This window comes from Arvicanthis niloticus, chromosome 6 (genome assembly GCF_011762505.2).
Source record: "Arvicanthis niloticus isolate mArvNil1 chromosome 6, mArvNil1.pat.X, whole genome shotgun sequence".
NCBI lineage: Eukaryota > Metazoa > Chordata > Mammalia > Rodentia > Muridae > Arvicanthis > Arvicanthis niloticus.
In genome coordinates, this window is record NC_047663.1 from 68410974 (window position 1) to 68435431 (window position 24458).

Genomic DNA, 24458 nt, shown 5'->3' on the forward strand with positions numbered 1-24458 from the left:
AGCCTGAATGGGCCCTTTCCTGAAGAGCATCTGTCACAACACACAATACGGAGGGAAGTGGGCCTTGTCTGGTAGCCCCATAGCTAACAACATGGGTCCCAAACAGGCAAAATCTTAGGTAGCCCTAGGCACACCAAGTACTGTATACCCAACACCTGGCCTAGCAGCCAGCCTGAAAGAGGTGCTCGACAATGCTACTGGGGCTCTGAGGTAAAGAAGAGCTGCTATGCTGTAAGCAGTGGCCAGTGGCTGGGAGGACCAAGGCAGAGAAAGGCTTCATCGGTTGGAATAGCATAAATATGCCTCACCCACACAGACCAGACTGTTCTTATCTCAGGCCAGTGTGCCATCCACGACCTTCTCTCACCTTCTGTGACCCCGCTGGCTCATTTGTTTCAACCTATGTCAATGCTAGGGTTCCTTCCCCTTGGTGTTGGGGGGTCCTGTAAGAGCCTAGGGTATCTCTGGCTGCCCTCGGAGTGGTCTTCCCTGGTGTCACTCCACTCAATATGTAAGTCCTTCAGTCACCCACATGAGGTGGGGACAGTCTTACAGGACCACTGTCCCATTATCTCATCTTGGACAAGCCTTGTCCCCAGTGTGACTGGGAGAGTCCTGCTCCCACCTCCAGGAGGAGACCAGGGCTCACATAGGAGCTCCTCAATGAAGATGACCCTCTAGACAGTAGTACCTCCACACAAAGGTTCTTCCTCACAGAGGAGTGATCCACATGGGAGCATCATATTGGAGCTGATGCTTTCAGTGTCTCCCTATTGAAAGAGCTCTCCAATGCAGAGGCTTCCCCGCACAGGCTCCTCCCTACAAGGGCTCCCCTACATAGGGGCTAACTCACTCAGGAGCTCTCCCATGTAGCCCCTACCCCCAAAAGGCTCCTCCATGCAGAACTAATCCACATAGAAGCTGGTTTATATAGAAGCTGCCCCATGTGGGGGCTCCTCCCACATCACGTCATGCAGAATGCAAATCCACGTAGGGCTGCTTCCCTTGGGAGTTCCCACACACAGGCTCTCCTATACAGAGTTAGCTCCATGCAGGAGCTAATCAACACAGGGACCAATTCACAGGGCCTCCTCCACATTTCTGATCTGCTCCTCCATACAGACTTGCATCTGACTTACATCAACACCAATCTTTCCTATCTCAGTGGCCCACGGAAAAGGCAGCAGCAAACACCAGCCCTTTCCTATAGGCAGGTCCTGACCCACCAATATCTTTATCTGACAGTCAGCAGCTTGTTTGCTGAGGCTGGGAATTTTCACTCCCCAAGGTCAAGGCTGCAGGGGTTCTCTTCTGAAAGGAGACTACCACAGTCATTCTTCAGGGAGTTCTCAAGGCCAAGTGTCTAAAAGCAGAATTAGACCACTGCACATCATCACACACAGGTCTTTCCCAAAGCCTTCTCTATGGACACAGTGATGGCCAGTTCAGGATAGGCCCCACCCTACATTAGGATAAGTTGCTGAGACTCTATAGGTTATCTTGAAGAAACACCAATACACAGCTAAGGAGAGGTTCATTCTCTGGGTTTCCACAATAGCTGTCTGGTAGACCCATGTCTATCCTGAAAGAACACAAGAGAAAGATGTAGGGGAGGGGTGGGAGGAGGGTGTAGCAGGGATATGGTTGTATAAGTATGCTTGTGTGAGTGCATATGTATGTTGGAGAAAGTGAAGAGGCTGGGCCCAGGCTGGCCCTGGAAGACTCTCTTGAATTCTACTGCCTCCAATAAGAAGGGTACGTTCTTTGCTTAGGCTTAAGGCTCGATGTCATCAGATGGGCCCTTCCCATCAGAAATATATGACGCAAGGAAATGCAGGTAGCATCTTGTAGCACAAGCTGTGCAGTTGGAAAGCCAGATGCAAACCCTTCTCCAACACTGCAGGGCAGACTCCAACAGCTCACACCAGCCCACAGCCTCAGCTGCCAAGAATGCAAGAGTAAGCCCGACAGGAGACCACAGGTAGTCTTTCTGAGAAGCTAGTGAACTGATCCACCAAGAGCTTTGACAAGACAAAGGCTGTCGGTTACTGCTATTGTCCACAGCTATGGAACTGGAGGGAGTCCATAGTAGGAATCGTAATTCTTTTCAGAAATCTCCCTCTTACCCCTTTAAGAGATGCATAAGAAAGCTAGTTGGCCCTCACATCTGAGCTGAAAGGGTCACACCCACTTATCCCATTCTGAAGAAGTCCCTGCTTTTCTTCCTCTCAATTCTGGCTCTACAGTCATTAAACATAATAGCAGAAAACAAGCCCCTAGCACACTGAGCTTGTAGCTCTCAGGGAGCAGAGCTAAGTCTGAGAAGCATCCATGGCTGTCTGGCCTAGTGACTCCAAACCAGCTCAGTCACCAGGCTGCTGCTAGAGTCAGCATGGTGATGGCTCACCAAGAAAATGTATATGGTTAAGTCATAGCTCCCCTGTCCTGTGGCCTTCTCTTAGCAAGAACAACTCCAACAACTATTTCAAAGCAGCTGTTCTGAGGCCCCACCTAAAGCCATAAAATATGACTTTCAACGACATAACAGCACCAAACCCTGATGCTTGCTTCTTTTTAGTCAATTTGATGGGGAGGGTATAGACACAAGTTGTCTTATAGACATTGTGTGTGTGTGTGTGTGTGTGTGTGTGTGTGTGTGTGTGTGTGTGTGTGTGTGTGAGTGTTGCTGTAACAGAAGACCTGAGACTGGGTAATGTGAAATGGGCAGAAATGTCTTGGTTCATTGTTCTGGGAGCTGAGAAGGCTCTGATCATGATGCTGGCTATAAAGAATGGCCTTAGCACATTACCAGAGTGCCAGAGAGCAAGAGACCAAACTCACAGGAGAGGGAGCTGGAGAGGAGAAATGGTTCAACCCAGAAGGCAGAGGAGAAATGGGCTGCCACCCTTCAATGTGCTCAGTCCTGTGGGGCCTCCTGCTGTGTATTCTAGAGAACATCTGGGTCCTTCTGCCACTCAAGCATCTAATCAGACAGTCCTATTCCTGGTCACCAACAGGTCCCTGATGGACTACTTGGACAATGGGCTCTGGTGTCCACCTGGCCAATCTCTTTGTTCTCTTCCTCCAGTAGGTATGTATGGTCATCATTCACGGCAGAACAACATTACCAACCCAGCTCTCAGCTCCACATACAGCCCTCCATTTTCCTGAGGTCCTTCGTAACTCACACCTTGCTCACTATATACTGCTCCATATTCTGCTCACTAAGATCTCTCAGTTCCAGATCAGAGACTCCAGGGCTGGGTGTAGAGAAGAGTTCTGAACAAACTCTGTGTATATTTTTTTCTCCTTTCTCTTAACCCTGAAATGAGCTCTCAGCCCAAGGATAGGGACAGGAGCTGCCTGTTCAACACAGTTCATGACCGGCTTTACTTCTGATACAAGAGCAGCCCATCCAAGGGGTTGAACTTTGAATTCTAATGAACATTTTCATTCAGAATATACAATGGGTCACAGGCAAACCCGTTCCAGTCTATATGGCCTTGAAGGTGTTTCCTTCCTAAGAAGCAACTATCTACAATCACTTGATCCAGGGACCCTTGGGCCAGGGGAGGAGTCCTCAGCCCCAGGATATCATGTATATTATGACAGTTTTGAGAGCAGGGGTATAATGACATATACTCCCATGCACTGACCAAGGTAGAACAGAATGGTAAGGAGCAACCATTCCCTCTCCACAGTCTACCCAAGTTCCCTGAGTGGACATAGAAGTCACTGAGCCAATCAGGACACTGCCTTAGAGTAGATGTCTCAGAGGGCTATGGTGCTGGTGAACAAGCTCTAGGATAAAAGAGTAGGGGTATTGGGATTTGAAACACCCCAGGGAGTGGGTGGCTGCTTGCAGCACCATGTTCACCCTAGGCAGGTGACACTCAAGAGATGCCAGCTTCCTCTAACCCCTTTCCTCCCCACCCTCAAGTATCCAGAGAAGCTGAGCCATGAGCCTAAACAAACTTTCAGCAGTAGACGGTCCCATACCGCCTGTGTCCTGGAGAGGAGACACGTGTGGCCCGAAAAGATATGCATCCTGTCCTGGGAACTGGGGGAGGGAATGCAGGAGGCACTGGCTACTTCCTCCTTTATTACTCCATAAATAAACCTAATTTTCTTTAGGCTAAAGCTGAGCACTTAATTTAGTCATTACATCTTTTTTTTATGTTAGAAGATATCATTAACATAGTTGCTTAATTCTGTCTGTGAACTCAAACTCCCTTCTACAACAGCCTTTCACTCCCTCCCCCACCTTCCAATAATCCTCAAGCTCTTGGGATCGAGTCATAAATCCCATTTCTCTTAGCCACTTGGCTGGGCTTAGCACAGGGTGAAGCACATGGCTGGGTGTCCAGCAGAGACCCATTGCTTACTTAGATTTAAGGCACAAGGTATTCCCAGTTGGCCAGAATAGCCAGAATAGCTCCTGTAGGATCTGTGAGAAGTCAGCCGGGAAGTTCTTTGTAATATTGTGCATGAGGCAGAGAAGCCCAGACTTGACAATCACATGCTGATGTTAAAAACCAGCATGCGTGCCAACCAAGCAGAAGAGAGCAGAGAAGAATGAGAGGACCCGTGCAGCTTATCTTAGCTGGTGATGCAACTTGGTTGTAGAGCACTTGCCTGCCATGCGCAAGGACCCTGTATCTGTGGAGAGGGAGTTGGCTTACGTAGCTAGACATGGCAGCATTAGAGGTAGGAGAATAGGCACAAGTTTGAGGCGAGCCTGGTCTGCCCACAGCAAGTCTATCTTCCTGGAATGGATGCTCCAAAGGCAGCTTCTTCAGATCCCTCAAACATGAGGTCTTTTCTGCAGGGAAACTTTTCAGTCATGGTTTTAAACACCAGGAAAACGAATAGGAAAAAAAGTTCTGTTTCTTTTAAAAAGAGAAGCAAGTTTTAAGTGACATGGAACTCAAACAAGGTTTTAATTTTAACCCAATTGTCCTGACATCAAGGACAGCCATCTTTCCCGGCACAGTGGTGTACAACTGTAATCCCAGTGCTGAGAAGGCAGCTTAACTTCAAAGTCTACAAACCAAGACCTTCAAAAAGAAATAATTCCTAGCACTTGGGAGGCAGAGGCCATTGGGTTTTTGTGAGTTCAAGGCCAGCCATGGCTATATAGTGAGACTCTGCCTCAAAAACATAAAAGAAAAAAAGAAAGTTGATCCTGATGTGTAACTCTCAGAGCCCCCACACTTGGTTTATGTAACATAGGGGATTGTATCCAGGACCTCACCCAGGCTAATCAAGCATGCATCCTACCAAATGATCTAGCTCCCCAGGAGGAGAGATGGGGTTCCCAGTGTTTTGTCCCTTTCTGGCAGAAGAGAATAATACATCAAGGACCCAGTTCCTCTCTATAGGAGAGCTGAAGCAACAGGACAGATGACAGAAGACAACCACTTGAACATCTCCCATTCAGTAGCAACATGCTGACTCCCTGTGTAGTTTCTCTAGATGTCTCCCACTCAGAGAGCAGGGTCTGCTTCATGCTCCATTGTAGGACTCCTTTTCTGAAGCCTTACCCTCTACCCCTTCTGTGGCTAGTGGCAGGACAAGGCCCAGAAGCCTCATAACAGAGACCAGAGCAATGGTGGCAGGAGGACAATTGCTCTTCCTTGGCAGGATGCCAAAGAAGAAGCCACTCGTGGGGTTCTTAGAGACAGCCAGGCACCAACACCCTTCTCTCAATAGGAAGCCGGAGCGATAACCCAAAAGTCACAGAGGATAAATTAAGTTGAGAGCTGGGGTGTGGCAAAGTTGCCGATACAACTTGCCCAAAAGATGGAACTGCAGACCCATTTACAGTGCGTGGCCCAATGTCCCCATGACAAGGATACCGAGACTCCTAGAGAAGTTTTAGCTTATTTAGAAGAAGAGATTATTTAGCTGCAAAGGCAAGAACAGTTGGATGCATAAATTAAGAGGAAGAAAAATAATGGCTTTCTGTGAACTCATAAATGCTCATTTTCCTGGGTCACAGAACTTTTCGAGACCAATTAAAACTCTGTCAACCATGATGTCAAAATGCTAAAGGGAATACAGTCTGCCTACAGAGAGGGTGGGCTTTCTGGGGGTGGGGGAAGTTATGAGCCACACAGGCAGTGGTCTATGTCCCCTGTCCAAGGATAAACACAAGACCCCAAACAGTGTCAGCCCAGATGTGGCTATCTCTAAACAGCTGTGGACATAGACAAGGGTAAGACAATATGGGTAGGTTTGTGAACATATGGAGGACAGGGGTGTGACCACCTTCAGCATCTGTCTTAGTTTCCTATCTTGTTGCTATGATAAAATACTCTGACAAAAGCAACCTGGGGGATGAAGGGCTTGTTTAGCTCACAGTTCAGTCCATCAAAGCCGGTGGAAGTCAAGGCAGCTGTCACAGAGAGGGACGAAAAGGCATCTAGCTTCTCAGCCTTCTCACACTTATAAAGGCCCCTGCCCATGAAATGGTCCAACCCACAATTAAGATGAGTCTTCCCATATCAATTAACATAATTAAAATAATCCCCCACAGGCATGCCCAGAGGCTCATCTCCCAGGAGAATCTAGGTTCCTTCAATTTGATCCTAGCCATCACAGTAGCCACAAAGAACTGCCCCCACCCACCCCACCAAAGGACTTAAAAATCACTGACAGACTAGCCACAGAGATGTCCATCTGGGGCTGTCCTTCTCACATGTGTGTGGAGAGGAACTAGTACCTCCGCTCAACGCTTTTCTGACCAGCATCCGCTGGAATGTAATCTCTGTATTGCCTGGAGCATGTGAGAAAGACTCAGGACCAGGTTAGACCAACTGGATCTCAAAAGGCCCTGGGCTGTTGAAGTACATAGACACTCAGAAGGCACTGTGATAAGACACAGTCCACACTAACTCTGGAAGCAGGGACACACCTAGGAGGACCGGCTGCCATACTTTGCCTTGAAAACTATGTCGATGTACATATTTGTCTGCAGGTGGGAGGCTATGCTAAGCCCCCAGCCTGGGCCTCTGACTGTTCAGAGAGGACAGTTTCTTTTCCCCATGCAGAGGAGGGGTAAGGAAACCTATGGAAGAATGGCCCTCACCCTCCCCAAGTGCTCATCCATTTTCCCTGGGGCTCCCAGGAGGGACTTTCCTGAAAAGGGTGGGAAAAGCTGCTGGGAACCAGAACACATGTGACAACAATGAACTGCTTTTGAGACTATTACTATCCCGACTTGCAAAGTGACAGGTCCAGCTAGGGACATAAGTGGTCATTAACAGTCTATATCTGTGGCCCATACCTGTAGAAAGGGTAAGGAACCAGGCAGTATAGAATAAGGGCTTTCAAGTCTGTCTTAGTTAGGGTTTTACTGCTATAAAGAGACACCAGGACCAAGGTAACTCTTATAAAGGGAAACATTTCATTGGGGGCTGGCTTACAGTTTCAGAGGTTTAATCCATTATCATCACAGCAGGAAGCATGGTGGTATGCAGACAGATATGGTGCTGGAGAAGAAGCTGAGAGTTCTACATCTTGAACCACGGCAGCAGAAGGAGACTGTGAGCCATAGTGGGTGTAGCTTGAGCATATGAGACCTCAAAGCCTGCCCCTATAGTGACACACTTCCTCCAACAAGGCCACGCCCAGTCCAACAAAGCCACACCCACGCCAACAAGACTACACCTCCTAACAGTGCTACTCCCTATGGGCCAAGCATTCAAACACACGAATCTATGGGGGCCATTCCTATTCAAACAACTACAGGGTCTGGACCTTGGAGTAGGCAGGAGTCATCTAATCCCATCTCACATATCTGTTCCTCAGAGACTTTTCTCTGAGTCTGCTAAATGCTGGAAACATGAGTTTGACCTCCAAGCCTAGGGCTGGTCTGTAAGCCCTGGGGGACAGTTTTAAAGGGATCCATGCTATTTTGCATGTATAGTTATGTAGTACATGATAACACAGCATTGAACCAAGTAGAGTGCACAAAGGATGCATATTCAGACACTGGTACTGGGACTCACTCAGCACCCTGGGCTCACTGAGAGAGCCCACAAATATTCACCCTGCAAGAATAGGGAGTTCTCTGGAAGCTACTGTGATGTCATTTTTCATACTTTTCTGATGTCTCAGTTGCCCATCATATAAAATCCCTGAAATGCCTGGAATCAAAAATGGCTTGCATTTGGAATTTAGAAGAAATTGAGAATATTTGTACCCATATAATAAACTCTTTGAGGCATGAAACCCAAGTCAAAAAATGAAATTCATTTATTTTATATATATATATATATATATATATGGCCTGCAGAAGTTTTTAAAAGATTTATTTTATTTTCAATTATATGTATGTGTATGTGCTTGTATATGTATGTATGTATGCATGCATGTGTATGTGTGATGTGTGTGTGTATGAGTGTGCATGCACTCGTGTATGTGTATGCATATGCATATGAGGCCAACACCTAAGGATGCCAGAAATATCTGATTCCCTGGAAACTGAAGTTAACCAGTGGTTATGAGCCAACCCACTAGGGTGCTAGAAATGGAATTTGCATCCGCAGAAAGTGCAGCATACATGCTTAACCACTGGGTCATTTCCCCCAGGCCCTGCAACAATTTTGTATGATTCTGTCAGCCTGCCTGCCTTTTTGACTGCAATCTGTCCCATGAAGTCGGGTGTGGCATTTTCTATGTGTGGAGTCCTATTGGCCCTTAACCGGCTAACCTAATGTTGGATTTCAGATTTGGAGATCAAGGATCAGTTTACCTTGGCCAAGGTATAAAGTGGGGGAAGAGGGCAATGTTACAATATCTTAAGATTCCAATTAACTCTACCTCAGAATTGTTTCTTTAGATCCAGAATGGCATTAGCATTCCAAGCCACATTCTGCTCCTCAGCTGTTAGAAAGAAGCACACCCTAAAGCTGCATTTCCAACCCACATCTGTAGAACAGAAAACTCTTGGAAGCTATTTTAACTGCAGTCTTTGTACAATAAACAATAATTTGCTAAAATTCACATTGGCTGTAATTGCTTTCAGAATATGTGTTTGTGCATGTGTGTGAACGTGTACACATACACACACATCCATTAGTCATTTAATCTTCATTTACTTTTAAGGCAATGAAGTAATTGTTTTAATAATTTTAAAGACATGCCAAAACTTATTAATGCTTCTCAACTACTTTAGAAAAGCTTGATCATTTTGGAAGCACTACTGCTTGGCGGGGGTGGGGGGCACACACAGAAAACTATTTAACATTTAGCTTATCAAAAAGTGCTTTTGCTGGAGCTGGAGAGATGGTGAGATGGTAAATGCTTGCTGTCAGAGCATGGAGATCTGACTTTGGATCCCAGTACCCATACTGGGCAGGTTGTATTAAACAGGTACCACACACACCAGCTACACATGTCATAAGAATGTATAAAACAGTAAATGTATCTGCAGTCCCAGTGCCGGGGAAGTATAGACAAGAGCCCTAACCTAATTAGGACTTGCTGGCCAGCCAAGCTAAAGCTAGATGTGAGCTTCAGGCCAATGAAAGACCCTATCTCAAAAAATAAGGTGGAGAGTGATGAACACACCCAACATTGACCACTAGTACACACACACACACACACACACACACACAAAACTCTATTGGTTTGGCTCCTTCCCAGAAATAAGACTATCTGAGAAAGATTCCAGAAGACTTCTGTACACCTTGGACAGTGAGTTGTGAATATGACTAGCCACAGTTCAAAGAAGAAACTGCTTGGAAACCCTGATCTTCAAGGACAACCTTGATATGGGACAGTAAGATGTCAGCCCAGGAGAGCTGCAAGCTGCTCCCAGGTAGCAGGAAACACTGCTTACTGTCCCACAACACACAGACCTGTATGCAGATAGAAAAGCCACCCACCTGGTGTTCTTGTCTGAATTTTGGAAGAACCAAGGTGATCTCATGACAGATATTGGATGTTTAAATCAAGTTTTGATTGACTTAAAAAAATAATCTGAGCCTCCATTTTGCTCATAAAATTAATAAGACACTGAGAGGAAGAGAAAGATAAACAGGATCAGTTTCACCTATATGCAAAATATTTTTGGTTGTGAGCCTAGCCTTTAACAGCTGAGCCATCTCTCCAGCCCACCTATATGCAAAATAAAAGCATGTAAGTAAGAAAAAAAGATAAGAAGGGCCAAAGGGGGCAGAGGATCTGGGTTCAGTTCCCAGCACCCATATCAGGTGATTGACAACCACCTGTCACTCTTGCTCTCTCTCTCTCTCTCTCTCTCTCTCTCTCTCTCTCTTTCCTTCCCTCCCCCTCTCTCTGTTATACACACACACACACACACAGAGGCAAATAAATAAAAACAAGCAAATCAATCTTTGTTTTAAAGCCCATATGTGATTCAGAACCAGGGCTTAGGTTAAGGCAATGGTTCTCAATCTTCCGAATGCTGTGACCCTTTAATACAGTTTGTCATGTGACCTCCAACCATAAAATTGTTTTGGTGGCTACTTCATAACCGTAATTTTGCTACTGTTATGATTTGTAATGTAAATATCTGTGTGTTCTGATAGTCTTAGGTGACTCCTGCGAAAGGGTCCAGACCCACAGGTTGAGAACAGCTGGGTTCTCAAGAGGAGGGGCAGATTAGTCCATGTATTAAGGAAAGATGGCCTAGGCTAGGGAGGTGGCTCAGTAGGCAAGAGCACTTGCTTTGCAAGCCTGAGAATACCCGGAGCTTGCTAGCCATTTAGCCCAGTCAGAAAAACAGATGAAGCTATCTCCAGGTTCAGTGAGAGACCCAGTCTCACAGGAATAAGGCAGATGGCAATAAAGGAGAGGATGCCCTATGTCCTGCTCTGGCTTCAGCATGCTGTATGAACAGGCATACTCCACACACATACCAGATATGGGGTTGAGGGGGAGGCATTCAGAGCATGACCAAAGTCAGCAAGCACCCCCACTGTAGCAAATGCTCTGCTCCTGGTAGCTGAACACTGACCAAAGCCATGGAGTCGGCCAACACAGCATGACCCCCTCATTAATCACAGCTAGGAGCAGGCTCACTGAGTTAAGACACAGCAGAAAATAAAGCTACAGCTGGGAGGTATGACCAATAGCCAGCTGCACCTGCCTCCAGGAGACTACTGCCATCCCCCCTCCCCCTTTCCTGAAGCAGCCAGTGACATTCTTGGACATGAGAGAAACAGCTGAACTGAGTGAGGGATAACCCCAAAGAAAGAGAAGCCTGCCTTCCTTCCTCCAGTGTGCAGCACCTGCCTCTCCTGCCATTACACAAAACCAGGAAGCACTGGTGTTAAGTGATCATGTAAGTAAGCTCTGGGTGGTGTTAACTTGCCTTCCATTCACCACCAGCTAAATCCCACTTTAATTGCCTTGCCTCTTAATTGAAATAAGTGATTCACCAAAGAGGGCCAAGGAGCCCCCCACCTTCAGGGGAGTAAGCTCCCAGTAAGGCCTTCCTGTTTGCTTTGCTATTCAATATTCAAGGATGGATCTGTAGGACTTAAGTGATGGTTTCCCCTTGGGATATGAGTATAAAAATGAAGCCCTTTCCACATGGGAAATGTGGCTCTCACCAGCCCAGCTGCAGCCGCCATTACTCTTCCAAAGCAACATTAAGGTATGTCCTTCATAGATTTAGACAGGAACGATAGTGTTTCTATTTAATCATTGACTCGAGACAAAAATCACACGGCACCAACTTCAGCAGAAGTGCGGTGCATTAAATCACTTCTGAAACTCCCTGAAGAGCAAGGCTCCATTGGTTTGGGAGCACAGGACAATTAAGTAACAATGAAAGAGAACTTGGTGCCATTTGATCAAACAATGCATTAATCCTAACACACACTGTGTGTTCCTTTATCCACTCTCCAGAAATGTTGACTTTTCGGGTAATTTTGATTTCTCCTTCCCCAGGAACAGACACACAGGTACAGAGAAAGGATCCCTGGCATGTATCAGTGGAAGACAATGGAAGCGTGGCTGCCTGGGAAGGCCCTGATAAGGGCTCAGCTCCTGGAAGCAAAGAGAAAAATCCCAGGTGGCTTTAGTGAAGGGGACACTTACTTTTCAAAGTTCAGCACATATGCAAGGCATTTCCTGAAGATATCCTACATCCCATATGTACCCAAAACTCATGAAAACACCCCAAATTTGCTGAGCCTGCTACCTAGAGCAGGGCTAAGGTGTAGGATACTTAAGACTAGAGATCACTAAGCAATTAGCAGCACATCCAGGCCCTCGGGGGAGGCTTCTGAGAGTGGGTTTTCCAAGCTTTTTAGAAGTATTTATATACACCTCGCATGCCATTAATCATTCTTATCTGTTCATTAAAGCTGTCTCCCTCAGGACCTCAGCTGGCCAATTCTTTCTCAGCTTGGTTCTTTTTAATCTATATACCCAAAGTGTGGCCGGTTTCTTTTTGAAGACGTATTTTGTCATTAAAATATCAGTTCACATGAGCGTGTGCCACCAATTATTAAATACACAGAGAGGACAGTCCTGGGAGGTTCTCTGTGGGTGGGCTAAATGTGTCACTAAAAAGCATGGTGTGGGGGTGTGCTTTCATTGATGAGAGACTTCAGAGTCACGGCCCACCTGTGACAATGCATCTTGTTTCCTCCTGCCTCCTACCAGAATTAGAAGTGCAATTTGAATTTACACGGTGGTCTAATTGATCTAAAAATGGAATCGAAATCAGACACTCAGATGCTGTAACACAGAAAAGCAGTCTGTATGGAGTGTCATGTCGGTAGTTACGGGACCATACCTCTGCCTGTGACTCTCCCAGAACCACATTCGGGCTTCTGCTGGCTCCTTGGTCCATCCACCCCAGCACAGCCGGCAGGGAGACCCCGAGTAGGGCAAGATGTGGCCAGAAGCCTCCTGGTTTCATTTTGTCCAATCTGTTGAGAAAACAGTAAAAGCTCAGCAGAGAAAGCAGTGGGAAGTCACAGCAAGTCACTGGGGCGTTGATGCGTGCACACAGAATCAGGTCAACCTAAGGGGCTGGGCAGATGGTTTGTCTGGGACCTGAGTTTGAGCCCCAGACCCACAAAAAGCTGGGAATGGCAGTTTGAATCTCTAATCCCACCACTGGGATGGTGGAGACAGGCAAATTCCAGAGACTCACTGGCCAGTCAGCACTGCCTATAGACCTGTGAGGAAAACTCTTTCTCTCAGAAAATCAAGATGGTTGGCTGGTGAGGAACCACACCCAAAGCTGAATTTTGGCTTCCATATGTACATGCAACCACACACATGTACACCCATGTACTCACATAAAGAATCAGATTATTCTAAGCATAAAATATAGTACAAACCCTTCTGTTTCACTTGGGAGACATGATAACCTGACTTCTAGGCCCCAGTGTACTGTCTCTAAAACGGGGGCTGTATCACAATCCTCATGGGAGTGCTCTGAGAATTGAGAGAGCTGGTCCCAGGCACACATAGAACTCTGAAATGTAAGGCATTAGATAGTGTCCCACTTAAAATGCCACCAACCACCACATCTTTAAGGACAAGCAGGGTGAGTCAGCTGAGTCACATCTGTTGGGCACATCTATGCCCCAATTTCCTGAGAAAGCATTTGGGTCTGAGCATTTGGGGCCTGGGGAGGTGACCAAGCAAGTGATGGCACTCACTGCTGAGCTTGACTGCCTAAGTTTGATCCCCCCAAAGCTGACTTCTGCGAGTTGTCTCACAATGACATACATACCCCCCACACATGCATACACTGAATAAACAAATACACTTAAGGAAATGTTGGTGAGGAATAACATTAAGCGTGTAGCAACATCTCTATGTCTCACACGTCGGCTTACAAAATGGTGAACTTCAAGATAGCATCATCAGGTCTGGTGTTTCAGTTTTTGCAGCAGAATCTACGCAGCTGATGCCAGTGAAGTCCCAGTAACCTGGAAATTATTTCCCGAGACTCAACTTTGTCTTCAAGTCCTAGACTAAAACAAAGGGGCGATTCAAGGTGACCAGAAACTAAGACCTTCATGGAGGGACACTGAGGCTCAGATGTGAGCAGGGATCAGGAAACCCCATGTGCCCAGGTGTCATGCTGATGTAGGAAGGACAGACTGCCCCAATACCTCTACTTATTAATTTTCTTAAATGTAGATGTAGGGGTGTGTGTGTGTGTGTGTGTGTGTGTGTGTGTGTGTGTATGTATGTTGTAGGAAGGTGTGGGACAAAAAAAGGATAGCTTGGTTCCTGGTTGGGCACAGGCCTCGAACCCTAATGAGACAATGGCAGGTGTTTGGCCATGCCACCAGAATCCAGGGTCCTGACACATGGCAAAGATCTCCATTGACCCTTGGTGCCTTTCAGTCATGTAGGGCAATACAGCCCCTCCTAAAGAGAGGTTTGTGCCCCTCCACAGGTAGAGGGCTTGACTACAGGCCTCAGCCTCAAGAGATTTCCATATTAATGAGATACCTAAAGGCCAGAGGGCGTAGCTAATTAAGTATTCCTTCCCAGACCCTCCTCATTACAAACAGTATTTAACCAAAGACCCACCCTGAGGGTGCAGGGGTACAGCAAGATTCATCTACCATCCGCCATGAAAATAAATCCTTTTGGAACCATGGACTTCCTCGTGTCTTTGGGGCCGATGGGAACCGAGGAGAAGACATCTAACTAACTAATGAGCTGCCTGCTGCTTGTTGCTTAATCTCCTGCCTGGAGGACCTTTCTACATTGCTGCCATGGAGGCTGCCCAATTCAACCAAGCTAGCTGACCCTCTGGGGCACTGCCAGAGCTCTCCCTCTCACCCTTCTCTGCTGCGGGCCGGTCCAGCCCTCATGCCCCCAGTCTCAACTCTTCCGCAGCAACTAGTGGCGCCTGGTTGCCCAGGAGTTTAAGACCAGTCAATCCCCTCAAGCCTTCTTGTCCGGGGGTCCCCACTCTGGAGCCCTGCGTCCCCGTGGAACTTCAGACTGAGTGAGAACTCCTCATGCCTGTCTCACGCCCACCCTGGCTGGAGCCCCACAACATCTGCCCACTCCGCGTGGAGGAAACTCAGTCAAAAATCCCGCATGCACTTCTGCTGCCCAGAGTCGCGGTTCCAGCTGACTGGGGCGGCAGACCCTTGGAAACCTCAACTCCGCCCAATAGGAACCCACACCCATGCGGGAGCTCATCAGCCCACGGGTAAGTATGTCGGTGTGTATTATGGTGTGTGTGTGTGTGTGTGTGCGCGCGCGCTGGTGTATGTGTTGGGGGTATGTTGGAGGTCAGAGGACAACTTGTAGGACTCAGTTCTGCCCCTTGGTCACCAGGCTTTGTGGCAGGTGCCTTTACCTGCAGAGCCATCTCGCTGGCCCACTTATTTACCTTCTAAGTGTTCACTGTGAGTGTACGCTGCTAGTCATCATTTTGATGGTATTTACTTACAGGTTCTTGATGCCACATCTTGGCTTGGCTCACAGAGATGGGAACACATAGACCCCTTTAGAGGCCAGCATCCCAGATAGCCTGGCCTGAAGACTAGATTACAGCTGGCGTCTGATTCACACTTTGTAGCTTGAGGGGTCCTACTCCTATACTCAAGTAACAGCCTTAGTTGACTCCTTTTCTGAACCTCAGCCTTTCTAACTGTGGGTCACATCCTCAAAGGGGCTAAGGTAGTGTTTCCTCTTGGAAGGAGGGAGGGATTGTTAAAAAAAAAAATGGGCAATGGTAGAATGTCATAAATAGTAAAATATAGAACCAATAATTAATTAAAGATCAAATGCACAATGACTCTCTGGCAATGCTTACCATGGAATGAATGGCTACCTCATGGCAGTCTCAGCTCTAAGCACACGGGCCTTTGCCTCACGCTATCTGACACACTGCCACCAAATCGTGCCTGCAACACCTTGGCTCAGATCCAAGAAGACTGCAAGCTCCAAATCACAGTGTTCCACTGAGCGTACAAAGTTTGCTGCTCTTATGGAAACATAATGGTCTGATTACAAAAGACAAAGTCTCTTAATATTTTCCTGCCGTCATTCCTCAGCGTGTAAGCATCAGATGAGTATATGTATTTGGATGGTATTGTGTAAGAATGTTTGATTTTTAAAATTGCTATTTGAGTTGCTGGCTGGAATTTTGTAAAACTTGCTAAAAGAATTTTGGCTCGGGAGCAGGACAGAATTTCCAACTGTTTCCAAAATGGTCCTTAGCACCCTTCTGCCATTTTGTATTATGTATTTATGTGGCACAGTGTTCAGTACTGACAATTATAAAATCAAAATATTAATCAGCTCTGAGAAACGCCAAAGATGCTCTTCCTCCTGCAGTATCAAATATATGCCAAAACTTAGTTCCTCATGCAAATCCATCTCACCAGTATGTAAATTTACTTTCATCTTTAACAAATAGTAAAAGTGCATGCATACTAAAGAATTGTTTTAAAATAAATTTCTTGGGGGCTGGAGACATGGCTCCGTGGTTAAAAGCTTGTACTGCTTTTGCAGAAGAGCTGCGTTTGGTACTCCTGGCAGCTTTCTCTTAACCACCTGTAACTCAGGCTCCCAGGGGATCTGGTGTCTCAGGCCTGAGGCGGGGTGGGAGGCACCTGCTCTCTAGCATACAAATATTTAAAAATAATACTTAAATCTTTCAGAGTAAAAGGTGTATTATCAGTAAATATCTGGTGTGTATGTCTAATTTATGTAAGAGGTGAAAAGGGACCCAGAGTACAAACAGCTTAAGAATCTCTAACCTAGACAAGGGACAAAGGCTGTCACTCAGTCATCAGTGGCCACAGCCATCAAGCAAAGCCACCTGTGCTATATACCGGGTTTCTCTGCCCGAGTCCCCATGTGTGAGACAGATGCCCACTAGGAAGAAAGGCAGAGTAAAGCATGGGACACCACACACTGGTTTATGAAATAATGACAAGGTCACCAGGGATAAATAGCTATCTTATAGAGGTCTCCTGAGACCCCCATTTCTCTCATTCTTTCTTCAGCCATTCATTTTTCTGACATCCATTGGCAAAGCTGAGCTGAAAGAAGCAGTCAAGGTAGCCAGTGACTATCATCACAAGGTCACCAGTTCTGTACCTGATGTGCATTTTGCATAGTGTGGCTTCAGCTGCTACTTGTGTGAAGCCTGTGATATGAAGCAGCGGCTGGCTGCCTGACTCTGTACATAGGATGGGCAGAGCTCAGAGGGCCAGGAAGGGAGAAGAAGAACCCCTTCATGCAGGGCTGGAAAAAATATTTCCCACAATGCAACTGTTCTGTTTTGTTTTTTAAAAAATAAATAGGGCAGCTTCATATTCTTCATGAATTCTCCTCTTTTGAACCTGGAGACATGTTCCAGAGACTACAGATGGCAGCTATTGGACTTTTGCATATTTTAAGAGCTAACTTTAGTAATTCAAGCAAGAATGAAAAAACTGTGCCTTCTATTCTTTTTTAAATTTGCTGATAACTTAGTCCACTAACAAACAATGCTTGAGAGGTAAGTGCCTGCACTTAGAGGTCTGCTCACTTCCTTTGTCACGCCTCCTTGCCCAAACCCACTAAAAATACAGAGATAATCAAAATCCATCCTACTTAATGTACAGCTGTCAACTCCTGGAATTATGAAATATGCAAGCCGCGAAATCTAATGCTTTACTTTCAATTTGCTTAGTAATCTAAGACCAATTATGTCTGGTGTTTTATTAACGGATAGTATCAAAATAAAATCCATTCATTTCAATTATTGTCTTGGCAAGCACCATGTAGCTTCATTTAAGAAGCAGGCCCAGAGGGTGAGCATTAAGCCGGCTGGATTCTGAGAAGTGTTTCAGGACATTCTGACCCCAGCACCAGCCTTGGTAGATAAAGCTGTTATGGGTCTTTATCCAGTTTGCATTGAGATTCCCTATTAAGACCTTATTTGAATGGGGAGACGCGTGAGCCAGACCAACTGCTTAAATAAGCCTACGCAGCTTCCTTATAAAATGCAGCTCAGTTTGGCCACCACTAGCTGATTTCATTTACACCGTGGATATGTCTTGGATGTCACTTTATTCACAGGGTGATTGACAATTCATAACATCTACAGCAGCAACAGCCTAAAAATTTTCAACTTGAGTTTTATGACAATTCAGTCAATAAAAAGAAGAATTAATATAGGGTCTAAATCAATTTTGATGATCTGTCTAATAACCAAATAGAGACTCTCTATTTGGTTAACACTTACATAGCAATTACTATGTGTCAGGTACTATTCAATCTGCTTTACAGGCACGCCTCATCTCCATGCAGAAGGCAGTGACTATCCTTCCTCCCCATCTGATGACAAGAGAAAGCAGGGTCACAGGCAGGGTAAGTACGCTGTCAAAGCTACATGGCATGTAAATCAGCAGGTGGGTGGTTCTGTTATGTCCTGTCCATCAATACCTCCCCAACCTTGCCAATATGTAATCTCAGTAGGCAGTTCTTTTTCATATGACCCAGTCGATCTACACAAGGCAAACAAGGAGGAAGGCCCTGAACCCAGAGTCCCTTCTTGCCCCTGAAAGATACTCAGAACCAGCCTCCTTTGCTTGTCAAGACTATGGCCAAGGATTCATAGCAAGGGGTAAAGAGCCAAGCTGTTACCCTTCTGTACTTGCTCCCAGTGTAGGTGCAAGTTGGCACACTCTCCAAGAGAAATCACACCGATTTCCAGGAGGTAAGGATGCTCCTCCAACTCCAGGGAGCACAAGTCACTTTGAGGAAGTCAATCTATTACTGAATTCATTGTGGCTCTGCTTTAAATCACGGGGCTGGCCTGCAGTGGGAATTTCTCCATCAGAGGGCTGGCCTGAGCTCTTCAGAAGGTTGCAGATTCTGACCATCAACCTAGGCCTCCTTCAGAGATTACGCTTCCCTCATCGTATGTTTCCTCAATCCCGGCCAGACCCCAAGCACTGGTTACATCTCCACCAGAATGGAGTCCCTCAGGCCTCCTCTAAAACACTGGGACAGTCTTATCTTCCAAACAACTCAGGGCATCAGTCACTTGGCAGGATAAACATCTTAGTTTGAAGAGAGGCACTTCACCTTTTCTCTCTGGTCCCCATCTGGTCCTCAACACTCTCCCACAACCAGGAGAGCTAAGTGCTGCCATCCTGCCTCCTGTAGATTTAGTAAGTCACTGAAAGTCTGGAACCAAGCCACTGCACAGACCTAGACTCGAACCCAGCATCTTACCTCCTGGGCACTTGTCTGCTTTCTTAACCCTCAGATTTGCATCCTCTCCCAGATCCTCTTTGTGCTCTTCAGTGTTGTAGCCTCTCTGTGCAAACCACAGGACTTGCACTGCTATAAAACAGGCTTGTTTCTGTGCTCTCTTTCTGTGCTTAAAATTACAGAGTTATGACAAGTTAGCGTGATGCAATGTTCCAAATGCCAAGTTGCTTTTTGAAGAAAGTTGAAAAGCCATGACTAAAAATGTAAGTTATTAGGGAAAGACTAAACCTAATATGAATTCATTTAAAATACAAAAAAAGTCTGCCCCAACCCAGAGACCACAAACCAACATGCAGGATCAGTGGCCAGAGTCTTACACAGGTGATTCGCTTAAGGCAGATCTTGTCTTGTCTATTCCTGTAACCAAATCTTTCAGGATGGATGGGAATGCTAGCCACTGGGGACACTGTTCATCAGCTCTTTCTCTCTTGACCTCTTTTCCAGAACACGGGAACATTACCAGGCCAGTCGCTATGGATTAGTCACACACAAATGACTTAGAAATGACAAAGATGACTTGGTAGAGCCTCAAATCGAGCGATCAGGTCTGGGACCCTGGAGGCACCTGCATTTCCAAACATCCGCTTGATACTTGAATTGGACTATATTTTACACCATGCCCTGTTGACAGTCAACCAAGAGTAATCAAATGGGGAGCCCCAGAGCCCTGCCATGCCCTTCTGTGTATCTGCCTGATGTTGGGGGGGGGGGGAGAAGAAAGGGGACCATACCAAGCTCAACCTGAAGCCAGTGGCTACACTACAATTTCTGCTGAAAGGTTTAGACTCTAGTTTTGATGTGTGTGTGTGTGTCTGTGTCTGTGTGTGTGTCTGTGTGTCTGTGTGTGTGTGTGTTTTAGGAAAAAGAAAAAGCATGTCAAATTTTCCCAAATGGCCCCTAAAATATCAACCTGGAGAAGATAAGCATGTATCGAGCTAACTACAACATGGTGTAATTAAGTGGAATTGCATTTCCTACATTTTTATTACATGCATTTATTTATTCAGTGTGTGTGTGTTTAAAAGTTAGAGAACAGCTGGCAGAAGTCTGTTCTCTCCTTCCACATGTGGACCTTGGGCTCAAACTCAAGCCTGACAGCATGTGTCTGTATCTATTGAGCCATCTCACCAGCCCTAAGTTGATTTTCTAGCAATTATAAACTATATATTTCCCAACAATTGATGAATTGAATACCTAAATTATTCCATGTGCAATCTGCAAGTTGATGGCATTCATCTCAGAGCTGAAGTTTTACACCTTCACCTATGGTTTTTAATCACCTGTATCTGTCCAACCTTCAGATAACTCTTCCTAAATACGCCCTTTTAACTGTGGTTTTCCCATTTTATTTGATGTTCCATGTCTTAGTGTTGTGCAGTAAGTGGCAAAACACTTCAAGAGAGATGCTCTCTTGAAATACCTAATTTCATCATGTTTGGAAAAAACCAGTAACTACACATAAGCAAGAAGGAGGGACTTGGAGAGAAAAGATACTTCTAAAGGTAGGGTAGATACTTGGAGCAGGTTTGTGAAATCTTAACCATTCAATACCAGTCCCTGGAACAGACTATTAAGTCAAACAGATCACCACATGAGGTCACAGTAAATAAGCAGGTCCTCCAAGTCCTTAGCAGAAGGAAAAGCATGGTGAGTGAGCCAGTCTCTCCCCGCTTCACTCACCTGCTAGGCACAGACAGCGGAATCAAAGTCCTGACACTGCCCAGTTCAGAAAGCTGGTCTCTCCCTGGGAATGGGGGTTGGGGGTGGGGCATCAGGGAAAGAGTCTTTCTGCAATTAACAAAACTTGGTGACCTCAAAAATAAAAGCCACTGGGACAACATAATTAGGAATGTTAATAATGGACCCTTTCCTTGGATGACCTTTGGTTCAGGCTGAAGTCTTTCTGGGAAGAGGGAGGTGTTGGGTCCTATGATGAGAAGAAGAAAGCCAGCATTCAGCTGATGGAGGCAGAATGACCTGGGCCTGAGGTCCCTTCTCTCACACAACTGAAACAGGAAGTTACTGGGTTCTGAAACGCATAGGGGTTCAAGAGTTTGCTGGAGAGGCTCTGGGGCTATGATGCCACACAAGTCCTAGTCACTCCCCCACCCATTTGCCCACACCAATGTCCACACCAGAGCCTATCCGCAGAATCAGAGGGACTGGAACAGACACTGGCCAGTACCAGGATGAGAACAGACTGTCACAATTCTCCCTTGTGGCTGGTGGGTAGAAATATAACTTGGGGGCTTTCTGGAAAAGTCCTAACGTCTTCTTCATGTCCCCCTTGTCCTCCTTAGAAAATGTCAAGGGGTGTTGTTCCGTACGTTTTTAGCTAGCAATTACCCCCTTTCTGTGTAAGGCATATAAAGGAGGGATGAATTCCGGTACCTCGCGGCGGGTGAGGGTGCCTCGTACAATTCTTGGAGCACAAGCTTGCAACAGATTTACTAAGACAACAGACTAAAGCTACTGGCGCTGTTTTTTCACTCATGGAACCCTCAATGGGAGCGACACCTAGAGGGGAGCGGAGGAACTACCGAAGCGCTATTCATCAGTGTCAAGAGCCGGTTCTCTGGAGGGAAGTCCTCTGGGCAGTGCAAGGTGGACCAGCTCTGGGAGAAAATGCGGACCTGGTGGGAGCCGGGGTCAACTCCTAGAGAACTCTGAGCAGACCAAAGGACAGCATAGATGCTCGCCAAATTCAGGGCATCACGAGCTCTATCGACCGACCGCAGCCAGTCAGTTTCTTCCTTTGCAAGAGTTTCAAGACAGGAAGTCCTCAGGTGGCAGGCATGAGGGAAGCCAAGTGGGACACGGCTTTGTCAGCTGCAGAGAGTGCTCAAAGCCTCGTGCTGCAGTGGTACCTAAACTCCAGGCGACATGCGCCCCCAAAGCAGCGCTCTGCCTGCGTTTCCCAGGTCCTCTCTGAAACTTGGAAATGGTCTCTCTTCCTTCGGTGGGGCAAAGAGGGGCTGAAGTCAGTCAGCACAGTCGCTCTTAGCACCGATCCCCCCAACCTAGATGTCCTCAGGACAAACTGCTCCCTAGAGACTTCCCAATGGGTTACAGCAGCTGCTTACTGGCAACAACTGTGGCCTTCCAGGATGAAAGCCACAGGGTCCCCAGAGCAGGGTTCTGCCCGGATGCCCTCTTCTTGAGCTCCTTACACCGAGGATCATGGGATAATGAGGGCTAGGAGAGGCGCAGCTTATCTTTTGGCTGCGACAAGGGGACGCAAGTTTCCCCCGCAAAGAGGAGGGGAAGAAGGTGCAGAGGATGCCCGCCCGCACTCTAGATCCCAGCCAAGGGCACGAGTCTGAGCCAGGGTCTGTCGCTTAGGTTTGGCTGAGGCCATCCAGGGGGTTCAGAGCCCAAGAGCGGCGCCTGCAGGGTCTCGGTGCGGATCGCGAGCTTCGGGCTCAGCCAGAGCAGTTCTGCGTGGCGCCCCGCGCGACTATAAGGATCGCTCCGTTCCCCACCGCTGATCCCCGGTTGTCAAACCCCATGTATCCCAGCTTTATCCCCCAGTCATAGAGCATCCAGGGTGGCCCTGCCGAGCCCCGGCCCTGTGGTCCCGTGCCCGTGGCCAGGCGCGCAAACTTGGCTCTCCAGGCGTGGGCAGTGAGGACCAGAGAACGCCCGCACCGGGCCCTGCAGCGAGCTGCGGAGCTGCGGGCGTCGGGACCCCGGCGGAGAGCAGCGGGACGAGCTGGCGGCGGTGGCACGACTCGGACACCCGCATCTGCTCCGTAGCTGCGACCCGCTTACCTACGGCGGCCGGGGCCGAGGGAAAGACCAGGTGGCCGGACTCGGGTGGAAGGGAGGGAGCGCCCCGTGGCGGCGACGGAGGCGGCGAACCGGACCCCGCGTCCTCCGCTGGGTCGTCTCCGGCTGTCGGCTGGTCCCCCGGCGTGCTAGAGACAGTCCAAGCTCCAGCTCTCTGAGCCTCCGCCGCCCGCCGCTGTGCCACGGCTGCCGCGGCTGCCCTATTTCTGCCGCCGGGACCGGAGCCCGTGACGTCACCCTCCGGGCCCCGCCTGCCCAATCGCCGCCACCTGTGCTCGCCGCCTGCCCGCTTGCGGGTCAGACCCCACAGCAGGTGTAGAGCAGCCCGGCGCGCACGAAGAGCGCGAGGATTCCCTGTGCCCCGCACCACCTGGGCCGGGCAGTTCTCTTTCCCCTGGCTCCCAGGAAGCTCAGCAGGTGACAGTCCCCTGTCTCTGTTTTCCTACTCACCCCTCCTCTCCTCTAAGCTCTTTTCCGGGCTAACCTCCCTAAGGTTGTGCTTTGCTCAAAGCGCAGGATTGTTCTTAATCAGCGGCCATTTCTCCTGAAGCATTACCGGGTCGGTACATTGCACCAAGAGAGATGTCCCTGGAGGAAAATTCTGGGGACACTCCTCCCTGTATTGAGAACCAACTACCTGTGAAAGAGCAAAGTTTTCTTTACTCCCAACTATAGACGCTTACAAGATTCCCAGGTGACATTTGCCAAGCCTGACCAGGCTGAGCCCAGAACGTGTCTTGTTCCTAAAACAAGACATTTTCCTCTCCTGGGCCTAAGAACAAGGCTTCCTGGCTTTTCCAACTCTCTCCAACCTCCACAGCTTTTTATATGTGCTCAGCTAAGTTGCAAACACCTTTGTCACTTTCGATCTCACCTCATGCCTGCCCAGGTCCTGCCTCTTACTGTGCCGGTGTTCAGTGGCTTTGTGTCCTGCCCATGTCTTTGGGATCTCTCCTGTTTTGCAAGAGGGCACAACGGGGCTTTCCTGAAGATAAGGTTAGCTAAATAGAAAAGAAAATGTGGAAATACTAAAGGACTGGTAGAGTCTGTCCTTCCACTGGGCCCCTTGAGTACCAGCCTCTGGGCTGGTTCTAGGAGATACTGGGCCGACAACAGCCTTTTTCCGCTCCGATTATTGGTCTAGGATCTAGCCCTCCTTCTACCACTGTCTGGAGAATGGTGCAACTCAGACCCGGTTGTAATTGCTTTTCAGCTGCAAAAAGCCGAGGTGACTTCCAGGTCGTAGTGAGTTGTGACTTCGCCTGTGAGCACCAAGGTTTTCACTCAGATATAAAAAGATAGCTGTATTCTCTGTGCCCTGGGGCTGTGGCTGGACGGAAGGATGCTCTCTGCTATTTGACCATGATTTTCTGCCAACGCCATCCATGAATGAATCCCCAAGGCTGTCTGGAGGCTGAATTCTCCGA

At 47.5% G+C, this 24458-nt stretch overlaps 1 protein-coding gene across 1 annotated transcript in view; it reads right to left on the reverse strand.

Moving 5' to 3' along the window:
* The window catches only part of Fstl4 (follistatin like 4), a 417547-nt gene extending 394329 nt beyond the window's left edge, over positions 1 to 23218 (reverse strand). Inside the window, exons 1-2 of the mRNA XM_076936861.1 lie at positions 23014 to 23218; positions 12779 to 12914 (exon numbers count right to left, since the gene is read on the reverse strand). Coding sequence (XP_076792976.1) covers positions 12779 to 12904 — 126 coding nt within the window. The 5' untranslated portion in view covers positions 12905 to 12914; positions 23014 to 23218. The remainder of the gene's footprint in view (positions 1 to 12778; positions 12915 to 23013) is intronic.
* Between the last annotated feature and the right edge of the window lie 1240 nt (positions 23219 to 24458).